At 34.2% G+C, this 12,933-nt stretch overlaps 3 protein-coding genes and 1 non-coding gene across 6 annotated transcripts; 1 reads left to right on the forward strand and 3 right to left on the reverse strand.

The window, feature by feature from the left end:
* The first annotated feature begins 3,358 nt into the window (after positions 1-3,358).
* TRNAH-GUG (transfer RNA histidin (anticodon GUG)) lies at positions 3,359-3,430 on the forward strand. Its single transcript has one exon. It is a non-coding gene; the product is annotated as a tRNA-His (tRNA).
* Positions 3,431-3,611: 181 nt separating this feature from the next.
* Positions 3,612-6,131, reverse strand: LOC108806681 (uncharacterized). The gene is made up of 3 exons (XM_018578851.2): positions 5,667-6,131; positions 4,523-5,591; positions 3,612-4,446 (listed from the first exon to the last, which is right to left on the reverse strand). Exons 1-3 carry the CDS (start codon positions 6,046-6,048, stop codon positions 3,681-3,683), a joined length of 2,217 nt encoding a protein of 738 aa, XP_018434353.1. The 5' UTR covers positions 6,049-6,131; the 3' UTR covers positions 3,612-3,680.
* A 1,682-nt stretch (positions 6,132-7,813) lies between these two features.
* On the reverse strand, positions 7,814-9,918 carry LOC108807817 (uncharacterized). The gene is made up of 2 exons (XM_018580058.2): positions 9,292-9,918; positions 7,814-8,988 (listed from the first exon to the last, which is right to left on the reverse strand). Exons 1-2 carry the CDS (start codon positions 9,532-9,534, stop codon positions 7,912-7,914), a joined length of 1,320 nt encoding a protein of 439 aa, XP_018435560.1. The 5' UTR covers positions 9,535-9,918; the 3' UTR covers positions 7,814-7,911.
* Positions 9,919-10,407: 489 nt separating this feature from the next.
* On the reverse strand, positions 10,408-11,634 carry LOC108809041 (mediator-associated protein 2). Of its 3 annotated transcripts, none has more exons than XM_018581163.2 (5): positions 11,492-11,634; positions 11,287-11,417; positions 11,122-11,200; positions 10,961-11,044; positions 10,408-10,881 (listed from the first exon to the last, which is right to left on the reverse strand). In XM_018581163.2, the coding sequence occupies exons 2-5, from the start codon at positions 11,401-11,403 to the stop codon at positions 10,559-10,561; spliced, it is 603 nt and encodes a 200-aa protein (XP_018436665.1). In that variant the 5' UTR covers positions 11,404-11,417; positions 11,492-11,634; the 3' UTR covers positions 10,408-10,558. The 3 variants fall into 3 exon arrangements, with proteins under 3 accessions (XP_018436665.1, XP_018436666.1, XP_056845535.1); XM_018581164.2 differs by having other exon boundaries at positions 11,287-11,410; positions 11,492-11,624; XM_056989555.1 differs by lacking the exon at positions 11,492-11,634 and having other exon boundaries at positions 11,287-11,481.
* Between the last annotated feature and the right edge of the window lie 1,299 nt (positions 11,635-12,933).

The raw sequence follows: 12,933 nt of genomic DNA on the forward strand, positions 1-12,933 counted from the left end.
AATAAATGTAAAAATCATATATGGAATATGGACAAAAAGAAGAACTATATTTAAGGAAATACATCAATGTAAAGTTAGACTATGGTACATATTATATATAAAGAATGAGACATTTAATTTTAATATATGAGGTCCACTTTTAAAAATCTACCTAGAAGAAGTTGTAATGTTCATGTTTTAATAAGATAGATGTTATTGAAACGTATTTGGATGAAAATGTACAAACAAAGTGTCATCATTTGATAAGATTTCTCTATTTTACTATTTCTAACCGGAGTAATAAATATATGTCAAATGACTAGCTAAAATAATATTGTGATCACCTAAGTTGAGACTATGTGCAACAGCGCAAGTATAAAATGTTTTTTTTTTCTTTTTCGTAAGCCCAACTACAAAATGTTGTATTTGTCTATCGAAGTAAATAGTTATATGTTCAGCTGAAACTTTTTTTTTTTGATAAAGGGCTTATGTTCAGCTGAAATAGTTATACCTTTTATTTGTATCTTTGGATCCACATTTATTCAGTAAAATGTTAAACAAAAATGTCACTTTAAAAAAGGAGAGAAGTGTCAATGTATCATTGCTTTAAAAGTATCCAAAACAAAAATGATCCAGAGAAAAATGTATCATCTACCTGTGCTCGCTCTTTTGTGTCTGTTCTTGCACTTTCTTTTCCTATTTTCTATTAGACACAAAGTATTCCATATTGGAAATTGGAACTAATATTCACTAGTATATAAGATAGATGGGTCAATCCACTTATCACCAATTGGTTTTAAGTGTGAAGCCCATCTAGCTTAACATGGTATCAGAGCCCACGATCCATAAAGTCCAACCCGATCCACATCGATCTGTGCCCAAAGTTAGTCCATCGATCCTTGCCCATAAATTCCGAAATTGACGCTCAAAGAACCATCATCTCGAAGGGGTGTATTAGACATAAAGTGTCTCACATCGGAAGTTGGAACTAATATTCACTAGTATATAAGATAGATGAGTCAATCCACTTATCACCAATTAGTTTTAAGTGTGAAGCTCATCTAGTTTAACATTTTCTCTCCCTTGTTCTCTCTGTTTTTCTTTGTTGTAATAAGTTGTGTTCCAGAACACTGTAAACTCTAAAAATGGTATAAATCTTAACATTTAGACCAAAAAATAAAAATAAAAATAAAATAAAATGATCCACAGAAAAATATAAATTCTGTTTATCTAGATTTTAAACATAGCTAAGCTGTTTCCCTAAACGGAAACTTAGATGTAATTATGTTTATTGCTCGAAGCTCATAAAGGGTAAGTTTCTTTACGTGCACATGAATTTTAGTTAAAACGATATGATTAATCCAAACACGTGGTGCATGACTCACTGGTAACTTTTTACGCATTTATTTTACCATTTGTTTCCAGTAAAAATGTAATCATAACTGAAAAGCAGTGGCGCAATGAGTAGCTTATTAAAATAATCAAATTACCTTTATCTATGCTGGTAACTCTTTTTGCTAATATCTATTATCTAGTGATGAGGACTGAGAAGTGCATATTTGGAGTTATTCGTAGGTTCATCGTCTAGGATAAACTTTTAGGTTCACCAACCAATAAAAACTTGTTATTATAGATTGAATATCTTTTAAAAAAAGAAACAAAATAATTATCAAATTGCATTATGTTTTTAAATTAAATGTAAAATAAATAAAAATAGTAATTAACAAAAAATGAATTTTTGAAAAATAATTTTAAATCCGCCAGCAAAAAACTATACCTTAAACCCTAATTCTAATCCCTAAACCTTTGGGTAACCCCTAAACCCTTGGATAACCCCTAAACCTTTAGATAAATCAAAAATTCTAATTCATAAATATCAAACTCTAAATCATAAAAACACTGAATTTTTTAATTCTAAATCTTAAACCTTTAGATAAATTCTAAACCTTAAAATTTATATATAGTTTTTTAAAATACATTTATACAATTACTATTACTTTTATTTATTTTTATTTTTTATTTTAAAACATAATATAACTTGACAATTATTTTGTTTCCTTTTTCAAAAGATACTCAATTTAAAATAACTAATTTCTATTGGTTGGTGAACCTAAAAGGTTCATCCTAAGAGGTGAACCCAAGAAAAAGTAGCATATTTGCACCTGCCTAGTTATTCCATATCCCTCCGAAGAGTAACATGCTATGTAACCTGGCTTTAAATAAAGACAAATACATGAACTATAATATTTTTAATAGTTAATCTGTTGGTGTTTTGTTGATTTACATGTATCTATAAGTTTTCAAGTTTAACTCAAATATTTATAAAAAAAAATAACGGTACAAGGACGTTGAAGTCACATATAAACCTTAAAATTACCGTTCTTTGATAAAGAAATACATCTATTTTATAACAAACACACGATACTCTAGTTCCAATTACTATTAATCAACTTTAATAAATAGTTAATGCCAAGTGTCGATATTCAGTTATCTTGTCGGTGGAGTTCCAGAAAACCCGATACATACTCGCATGGTGGTAAAAAATCATAAAAATAGCTTAGGTAAATACTTCAATAATTCATACTAGTAATTTATAATTTTAAAAAATCTCTAAGATTCTAGAAAATAGTACCAACATGCACTATCCATCAATAGGATCTTTTGTACTATTTGGGGTGGCAATAAATTCGAAAAGTCATTTATTCAATCGGACCCAAATTTATCGGGAAAGAAACATACGGAACTAAAATACTAAGACAGCCGTGAAATTGCTTTGTTGTACTTACAAATACAAAAGTATAACTGGTCCGAACAAAAGGAACCCCCTCTTCTATCATATTTTGATATGTTTACGGGCAGAGCTTAAATAATTAAAAATTGTAAAAAACACATGCAAAAGATTGGTGGTCTTAATACGTCATTGCCATGTTTTTTTTTTTTGACTAAAGTCACTGCCATGTTCTTCCTTACTAACAACCCATATTTGCAGGCTATGTGATTGATTGTCTTTCACAAGTTCTATAAACATCTCATATATATAAAAATCAGAACATCTTGTTTATTAGTTTACAAAAAAAGATGTGATGTAAGGGGTTTTCGTTTTCTGAAATTGTATAAATCAGGTTAACACAAGATGTAAAATTCATTAAAAAAAAATTTTACAAAAAAAAAAGAACTTGTTTAGAGTTGTCTTTTCAACGTGAGAACAACAGGAAGAAGGATAGAATCTTGATTCAAAATTAAAAAATAAAACAAAAGTAGGGGAGAATAGTTTTTTTATATAGAATTACTTGATTCCAAGTTCAACCTAATGGACAATCTTGATAAGTTACCTCTATATTTATGTTATTAGTTTGCAATATATGAAGTTACCAACAAAGTGGCTGTAGTTTAGTGGTGAGAATTCCACGTTGTGGCCGTGGAGACCTGGGCTCGAATCCCAGCAGCCACATCTTTTTGATGAAATCCATTTATTTTTTTTCCTACAGTTACTTCATAGATGGATGGGCTTCCGTAAAATTTATTCATCCTTTTCTAAACGGGCTTTATTCTTTTAAACTGGAGATTTCGATTGAGAACATAGCCATGAAGTTATACAATCATATAGAGTGGCCTTGTGTCAAAGGAAAAAGCATAATCAATGGAGAGACATAGTGCATGAAACTGTCTCAATAGAATAGAATATAACAAACAAGTTACATTTATAGAACTCTAGACTCACCACCAGATGGTTTCTCCCTCAAGCTTGTCAATATTCCATCAACAAGCTTATCTTTACCAAACCCACAACTCTTCTCATCATCTTCAACACTGTCCCAACACCCTAAAATTCTAAGTACATCCCTCTCTGTTTTATCTCCTTCCTCCTTCTTCTTCACATCATCCTCAGCAGATGGCTCAGACTCATGAGTCTTTTTGTTAGAAACTGAACCAACTTCTTCTTTGACTGATGAGTCAGATGCATATGGAGCCAGTGTTGATGAAGGAACAATGTAACCTGATTCAACCCTCGCCTCAGGCATCATCTGTATCAAACAATGCAGCTTCGGATAACCGAGGCTCTGATAATCCAAACGGTAACCGAACTCATCCAAGAAGTCTTTCTTGAAGTTGCTCATGTTATAGCCTCCAGGGTTCTCCTCTGTTATCTTCTTGATCAGCTTATGACAATCAGCGATCACCTCGCTTCTTGTTCTCTCCTCCAACGGTTTCTCTGTGCTCAGGCTCACACCATTGTTCTTGGACTCTGCTAGCGATTTCGACATGTCCACAAACATCGATCTCAACGCACTAGAGGCTTGAGGATTGGTGAACCGAGTTACTCTGAAAGGTAGAGCTTCGGAAGGATTCTCCTTGATCCATTTCTTATCTGATATCAACAGAGATACCAAATCAAGCGTTTTGGATGGATCCAGCTGTTTGAGTGATGAATGTCCTTCCTCCTTAAGGTTCTTAGCCAACGCTTCCCTGAAAAGCTTACCATTTAAACAAAGTTAGTTAATGCAGAAAACACTAGTAAGGGTTTAAGAGAAGAATCAAGAACCTTGATGGTGAGTGAGAGACAACGACGAAGCCTCTTGGAGAGTTGATGAAAGATTCAACATCTTTCCAGAAAGAATCTTGCGCAAAAAGGTCATCTATTAGCTCTCCAGCTGCTGGTGCATTGCTAAGCTCTTTAGTTCTTCCACAGAACAAGTTGAATCTCTCCAGAAGACGACTTAAAAGCCCTTGACACTCAGGTTTCTCATTGCATGCTTCAGTGTCTGCTCTCACCTCCTTAGCAGATTCACCAGAGGTGGAAAATGCAATTTGAGATTCTAAGTCCTTATCATCCACCACTTTGTCTTTCACTGGTTCATCTTTAGCAGAATCTTGATTACTCTCTTGTGAATCAGATTCCATTTTGACATCTTCAACACTCTGTTTCACCTTCTGAGACTTCTCTTCCACACTTACAACTTTGTTGTTATCTGCTCCTTGCTTACAAGCATGAATAAGAAACACACCTTCACTCTTTGGAACAACCTGTAAGATCTCCGGCATAGACAAGAGAAACCTCGAAAACTTCATATGTCCATAAAAGTCTTCACCCAACGGCACATCTCTCTTCTTCAGCTGCTCACGCAGCTCCGTAATAGACACTCCCTTAGGATACAAACCCAACACCAAACCAATCTCCTTAACAACTTCTTCCGGTACAGGATTACCTTCCTCCTCCCGCAACTCCTCTACCCTCACAACACTAGTACTACCACAAGCCTCTTGCTTGGTGGACGATACGGCGAACGGGTCAAGAAGAGGAGCTTTATAGTGACCATACCAAGAGTTATAAGGACCATCAGGCGGCTGGTTAAAGCATTTACCAGCTAAGTTCTTCCCTCTGACCAAAGCACTCCAGTCCCACATGATGGAAGCAGCGCTGCACAGCACACCGGGCGATCTTTCTTCGTAGCCGGCGAGGAGGACGTTGTAGTTGCTCATCCTGAGTTTGTGCAAGACGCCGGAGAAGTCTCTGTCGCTGGAGATAAGGAAGAGGTGAGCAGGAGGTGGGTTGTGAGCAACCCAGCACATTAGATCCGTGATCAGAGACCTATCCGTACTGTTCTTCCCATCTAAACATACATACATAACAAAAAGGTGAGATTTTTAAGATAGAAATGAAGCAAAGAGTAGAGTAAAGGATGGACCTTGGGGGACATGAGTGAGGTTGATTCCGGTGGAGGAGAGAGCTTCTTGATTGGTTCTGGAGAGCTGCAACACGTCTCCGAAGGCGGTGATGGTGATGGGTCCTTTGATGCCGTTGATTCTCACGGCGGATGTGATGGACTGAGCCACTTTGTAGACGTTAGCGCCGCTGGGGAGATGGCAGTTCTCGAAGTCCCACCATACAGAGACTTTGACTCCGCGAGACGGCTCTTCCTCGTGGCGGTGAGGACGCTTTGGAGAAGTGAGCTGAGAGGAGGAGGTGGAAGAGGAGAAACGCGAGACGAGAGAGGCGGAGATCGGCCGATGCGTCCGCGGCGGGTGGTGAGCGACGAGGCGGAGGAAAAGGGTTTTGTAAAGTTTCATGCTTTTTGCCTCAGGGAGTGAGTAGTAGAAGAAGGAGAGGTTTCAATGTGTGATTGTAATGGCGGAGAAAGGGTTTTAGATTTTTCAGGAGCTGGGGGAAGACGAAGTTAACCCCTTCCTCGCATGCAAATCACGTGATTAGTGGCTAATCATGGGCCCTTGTGTGTTAAGCCCAATAAGGTTATAAAACTCTGTTGGGTCCATAAGTCTGTAAGCTCCCAGTTCAAGCCTGTCAAATTGTCGAGAGGAGAGTCCAAGTAGTATAACCAAGCTCCTCCTATTAAAAATGTGTTTATTTTCTGTCTCAGTAATAAATGCCTAATATATACACATCCCTTTTTCAAGATACGTATCAAAAAAATATTTTCAAAAAGATATATTTTAAGGAATTTTATTTATTAATAATAATAATAATTTTAATTTTAAAAAAGTTAGGGAGTTTTTTTATCTGATTCCAGAAGAATTTCCCTTTTTTTTATTTTAATATCCTACTAGATTTTGACCCGCCCTTGAAAGGGCCGGGTTTTCTTTTTGTTATTTTTTCAGTATAAAGATTAACTATTATTCGTTTAAATTATATAAACCGTAACATGATCAAATTTCAATTATGCGGGTTTGTAATAGTGTGTACAATATGGCGAAACTTAAAATGCGCCATACAACCGTTTTGTGTTTGTAATAAGTTAAACAATGTTTTATCCGAAATTCTTACTTGGGCTATTATTTAATTTTAAAGATTTATAATTATATAAAATATTGCTAAAAAGCGCGGGTTGTTTTCACTTATTAACCGAAAATTAATTTACAAATTACTATTATTTTTGTTTCAAATCATAACAATTGAATTTTATATTTTTATTATTTGTTTTTTCTCTTCAAAATAAAAATAAATAAAACAAATATTTGGTCAAGAGTGATTCGAATGAATTTATAATTTTTTATTAAAGAACATATAATTTAAAAGTTTTTTTTGAAAATAATGTTGAGTTTTAAGAAGTGTTTTCATATTCGACCTAGATCTGTTGAACTGGAAGACCCGTACCATGTATATAATCTAGTTCGGATTTAATGAAAAAATCATTAATTAAAAATCCGATAAAACCCGGTAAAACCCAAAAATTCATTATTAACCTGTGATCTAATACCAATGATCAAATAAAACATAAAATATCTTATAGTATTTTGTTTTTTTTATTAAATTAATCATATACTTTTTTAATAATACATAAATTTCTGGTCTTTAAACTTTGATGATATTTTTATTATGTCATCCAAATAAAAAAAATAATATAAAAACTTATTAAGATGACAATATTAGTTTATTTTTGTTATTAATGACCTATTATAAGTTTGTATTTTTTATTTTTTATTTAGATTTAAAATTAAATTTATGATACATAGATTTAAGAAAATAACATTATAGTGTCATTATGTTTTTTATTCATTTAGTTTCAGAATATATATGTCTAATATTTGAACATAAAATATTTATATTAAATAAAAGTAACATATTTTATAAATATGTGTAAGCCCATTATTTGTTGATCTATTAAAATATATTTCTGCAGGCCCAAAACTAAAAGACTCAAATGCCATTAATGAATTTTATTAATCCTTTGTAAAAATAAGGGTATTTTTGGAAAACTTAAAACATTCATTAAGGGTATAATTTAGGAATGATCCTGTTTTAATGGTATTGATTAGACTGTCTACAAAACTGATCAACTGAATTTAAAATAACAAAAAAAAAAATTATAAACTTCTGAAAAGTGTACAACTTGGGGCAGATGCAAATAGAAAACTAATCCCCATAATTCAAAATAAAAACATGCTATTACATAGTTTCTCTGACTCTCTTGTAACTCATTTGTTATCTAAATCAGACATTGTAACCCCTTTGACTTTCTTCTCAAAAGACAAATTTTTTTCTCCTTCCTCTGCCTTAGCCGTCACTGCTACATTCTCTTCTGAGACTTTAATGTCCTCAAGAATCTGTGCTTCAGATCTATCAATCTTCTCTTGAGCGTCTAGAACCTCTATTTCTTTTTTATTCTTTACTTCAGATGCTTCTTGATCAGTCTTAGCTTCAAATCCAACCTTGACGTTCCATGTTTCAGGAGTCTTCACTTCTGATCCAACGTTAACGTTTGATAATGTTTCAGGAGCCTTCACTTCAAAAACTTTTGGAACTTTAATCTCTAAATCTTCAGAAGATTTGACCTCTGCCACTTTTAGAAGTTCTGACTCTGCTGCTTTAACTTCATCAGTCTTGCCTTTAGAAACCTCTTGAACATTCTTACCTTCCAAGGTTTCAGGAACATCTGACTCTTTTACAACCTTAACTGCAGATGATTCAGGAAGAGAAGAAACTTTTGGAACATTCTTATCCTCCAAGACCTCATGAACATCTGCCTCTTTTGTAATCTTCACTTCAGACATTTTAGGAGGAGCATGAACCTTATTATCTTTAGAAACATTCTTATCCTCCATTACTTCACGAACATCTGGCCCTTTTGGAACCTTCACTTCAGCCAAATCAGGAGCAGAAACTTTAGAATCTTGTGGAGGTTTCGACTCTTCTGCAACCTTGACAACTTCACATGGTTTCGTATCTTCTGATTCCTCTGGAAACTTAACCTCCCAGTTCTCTGAATAATTAACTTCTTTCTCTTTAGCTTCTTTGGCTTTAGGCGTTTCAGGAGTTTTGACCTTGGTTTCTTTTGGAATCTTGACGTGGAGGTCATCTCGAGTCTGGACATCAAAGGTTTCTGGATCTTTTACATTAGAAGTTACCGGAGCAGAAACATCGTCAGGCTTTGAAACCTCTGAAGAAACATCGTCAGGCTTTGAAACCTCTGAAGAAACATCACTTTTGTTGTTGTTGTTAATCACTGGTTTTGCCGGAGAATGACCTGTTAGTTCTTTTACTATTGCCCTGTCCTGTTATTAAAACATTTTCTCCATAAATCTTACTAGTTAAATATATATCAATAAATCACAATATATAATATATAGATTAGGAAACTTGAAAGCTTAAGAAGATATTTTAAATGATATTTTATAATATGGTTTGTTTGATTTTTTTTTCTACTATTTCATAGATGTCTTTTGTACAAGTATTTATATTCAAAAGAGTAATGGGATGACTGTGTAACCACTTGCATAAAAACACATTTGAATATGGATTGTATCTTTTTTTTTTCCTTTTTAAATGATTTTGATAAATGTATGTGAATTTTTTACCTCATGAAACAAGAGACTGAGAGATTGGCGTTTGCTGTGTTGATCATCCTCCTCCGCATCATCTTCAATCAAAATCTCTTTTCCTTTCTCGCTCCGTCGTGCCGCAGCCGCTCTTTCATCCGCCGCGTTAGGAGCATTCTTTTCCGCGGAAACCTTGTTATGAACCGTCGTGTCTCGCTCAACTGGAACGAGATCCTCGTCGGTATCTTTGAGAACCTTTGGCTTGATGGCACAGTTTCCCATCTCGCCAATACACAGAGAGTTTTGTTTCGTTTTTTTTTTCTTGTGTTAGGTAATGATAAAAGTATTATTCTCTCTCTCTCTCTTGAAATTTCTTTTTTATCTTCCGAGAAATGATGGAAAGTGAAGGTGAAGGGATGGTCAAAGAAGATTCATGTCCCGATAAATTCTCTGCGGACAGAGAGAGACAAAGATTTGATTCAATATGTGTTTCCTATTAAAAAAAAATAAAGAAAGACAGATGTAATAAAGTAGTGAAGTGTATATTCGAATCTTTTGATCTTGATGCTTAGTCTAATTTATTATGATACTGAATCGTGCAAAGTAGATATTACGTTTAGGTAAAAAGGAAAGTAAATAAATAACTAATCCCATCTTATTTCCAAGTTCATAGGTTAGTATCCTTCTGCATGGAGTTACGACAACTTGTATTTACGTAGGACGTCTTATGTTAAAGTCGTATAATGGACGGATAGTAAACGGACCTCGGCCCATTAAAAATCTGATTTGGACCCAAAAAGAAGGAACTTTGTAAAGAGCTTGACAGCCCAAGCAAGAATAGGAACTGTTAAGAGTGTGTATCAGCTTGATGCAAAATTGAACTTGTTGCTGGCTGCCACAGCTTCGATTTTAGCCAAATTGCTTAATCTATTCAAACCTATATGGGACTTGATTCTTGATGTGTGTTATGGATGGTATTCGAATATCGTACGAGTTAAGAAGAAAGCTATGTACCTAACTGTTCACGAGACTCTGTAACAACAACTCCAACCACATATGCTTGAAGATTAAATAAACAAAAGAAGAACAAACCATGTAGCTTCTGTTTGATTACTACTGCATCTTGCCTAACTTAGAAAAAGCTACTACAAAGTAAGCTAAAAAAGCTTGAACTTCATAAGCATATATGGTGAAATAAACTTATATATTCGAATACAATACTAGTTGTGCTTATCGTCTCACATAATCAAAATTCAACATAAAAAAAACCATCATATAAAGAAAAGAAAAAAAACAAAACATCTCATTACTTCTCAGTCTTCACCTTCTTCTTAGACTTACCCGACTGATCTGAAGAGCCTGAAGCACGTTTGCTCGAAGAGGGCTCCGAATGCTTCCTTTTCGAAGACTTGGGAGTCTCGGTGAAGCCAGTGAACAAACTCTTCTCTCTGCTGCTATGTCGAAGAGAAGACTGTCCGCTTTTACGCCTACTACTCATAGCAAGGCTAGAGTTTTTAAGAGAGGAACCCAGAGCAGCTTTTACACTCTTCTGTTGAGTTTTAAATGTCTGAAGGAGCTCTTCCGGTTCAGGGAACCGAACCAACGAAACTCGCCTAGAAATCTTCCCAACTGCCATAAAAACAACACACAATAGTCATTAATAACCAGACACGTAACTCTTCCTGTAAGCAATGAGAAAGGTCCGTACCGATCTTTGATTCGTTTTCAGAAGGTATAATCACAGTTGCATCACCTTCTTGAGAAGCAAAGCTAACTAGTTCAACCTCTTTACCTAATCAATTTAAAAAAAAAAAAATCAAGAAGATTGTTTTTTTCTTCTAAAGGTTAAAAGATCAAAACTTTTTTTACCAGAAGAATCCTCGAAACGTCCCAAGACTCCATCTTCACCTAGATTAACCTTAAGCTCCTTCCCTTCAATCTCCGGAATCTGCAAAAAGACGAAAACACCCTTTAGTTTCAGAAACAACATTTAACTGCTTTACACTAATTCAATTCTCCCGAAACGAAACGTACATGGCTCATAGGGCACTGGATGAGCCAAAGCTCCTGCGTTCCCGTCACATCGAAGTCAACGAGGGGCTGTAAGCTGTTGACTACGAACTCTTCTGAAGGTTTGTAATCCAATGCCATCTCTCTTCTGCTCTCTACAATTAGTAAGAAAGACTGTAAATTGAAGTCGGAATCAACACGAGAAGGCGATTGCAAGAGATGGGTTGACCTCAGAACGAAGGATTGCTCTGTTGACGGCGGAATGGAGAGGGTAGTCACCGGAGAGATTTGATGCGACGACGAGGATGACCTAAAACCCTTTTTCCAATTTATAATTTTTGACGTGGGGGTGTTTCGTTTAAAAACGACGTAGTTAATTGGTCTACTATATAATACATGAATGGATAATTAGGGCTGAGTAGATTGGGCCTTAAAAGGGCCGATAAATGAAATTAGCCTCATAAAGGCAGCATCTTTTCTGTTTTCTTCTTATAAAACGACGTGGTTTTTAACTGAACCGGTCTCGGATGCTATAGCAAAAGAAGCAAGAAGGAGAGGCTACATCTTTTTTCATATAGATCAGACCCGGTCAGATGGAAGGGCTCCTCGGAAACTCGGCTCGTCGGACCACCACTTGATCTAATAAGATGGACAGCTGATAAAAAAAAACTGAATTGGTTAAAAGGCTATGGATATTTTTGTGGTTATGTTGTTCTAAGATTTACTAGATTTTAATCCGCGTTTTGAAAGCACGAGATTATTTTGTACTAGTTGATTTGCCCGTACATGCGCACATAATTGTTTTATAGATATATATTAATAAATTTACTATTAGTTTAAAGATAAAAAAAATAAATAGATATTAATTTATACTATTTTAAAATTTTATTATTACTATTTGTTTTTTTAATTAAAAGATATCAAATATTAAATAACCAAATAATATTGGTCGGTGAATATACCCTAAGAGGTGAACCCAAAATAAGTCACTTGAAATACGGAAGTCACTAGTTTACAAGTTATGGTCGAGCTAAACTATTAGATGTGATCATTTTTATTTTGGAAAAATTGCCAAAAGAGAAGAAAAAACAAGGTTGTCTTTTTGGTATAAAATTAATTTTTGTCCATTTTTTTTTCATTTTTGTCCTTTGTATTTCTGAAAATTAATGAAATAAATAATTTTATGAATCAAAAAAATTATTAAAAATATAAACAATTAATAAAACACCCATATACACAAGCTCGTAAACTTTTTTTGTTCAAAAACTTGATAAATAAAATTGTTAAAATATGTTCTACTAAAAGTAGAATGCGTCTTCTACGAAAAGCGGTACAGTAAAAATGATTCTAAAATAAACATGTTCATCTACTTCTTTTAGAACGTTCATTATACTATTTACTAATCTCTAAATAGAAGAATGTGCATTTTACTAATCATAAAGGTATCCACTTTTATAACGTATTCTAAATTTCAGAGAATGTGTTTTCTATAATGTACTCTTACGTCTACTCAAAGTAGAAAGTGTATTCAGGATTTTTTTATTTCTTTTAAACTTTTAGAAAGTGTCTTCTACGAATAAAAATACCTGACTTTTTGCAAAAATTAATGAAATTTTAAGTTAAAGAAATATTCTAAAAATCTCCTAAAAATATTCTAAATTCCTAAAACGT

The sequence above is a fragment of the Raphanus sativus genome, chromosome 6 (assembly GCF_000801105.2).
Source record: "Raphanus sativus cultivar WK10039 chromosome 6, ASM80110v3, whole genome shotgun sequence".
NCBI classification, from domain to species: domain Eukaryota; kingdom Viridiplantae; phylum Streptophyta; class Magnoliopsida; order Brassicales; family Brassicaceae; genus Raphanus; species Raphanus sativus.

Excerpts from the sequence above, each read along its gene's own strand:
- LOC108806681 (XM_018578851.2), bottom strand. The coding sequence starts at position 6,048 with ATGAAACTTTACAAAACCCTTTTCCTCCGCCTCGTCGCTCACCACCCG. Across the intron at positions 5,592-5,666 it reads CCTCACTCATGTCCCCCAAG|ATGGGAAGAACAGTACGGAT; the intron begins GTCCATCCTTTA and ends ATGTATGTTTAG. Across the intron at positions 4,447-4,522 it reads GTCTCTCACTCACCATCAAG|GGAAGCGTTGGCTAAGAACC; the intron begins GTTCTTGATTCT and ends TAAGCTTTTCAG.
- LOC108809041 (XM_018581163.2), bottom strand. The coding sequence starts at position 11,403 with ATGGCATTGGATTACAAACCTTCAGAAGAGTTCGTAGTCAACAGCTTA. Across the intron at positions 11,201-11,286 it reads TCCAGTGCCCTATGAGCCAT|ATTCCGGAGATTGAAGGGAA; the intron begins GTACGTTTCGTT and ends GTCTTTTTGCAG. Across the intron at positions 11,045-11,121 it reads ACGTTTCGAGGATTCTTCTG|GTAAAGAGGTTGAACTAGTT; the intron begins GTAAAAAAAGTT and ends TAAATTGATTAG.
- LOC108807817 (XM_018580058.2), bottom strand. The coding sequence starts at position 9,534 with ATGGGAAACTGTGCCATCAAGCCAAAGGTTCTCAAAGATACCGACGAG. Across the intron at positions 8,989-9,291 it reads TCAGTCTCTTGTTTCATGAG|GACAGGGCAATAGTAAAAGA; the intron begins GTAAAAAATTCA and ends TTTTAATAACAG.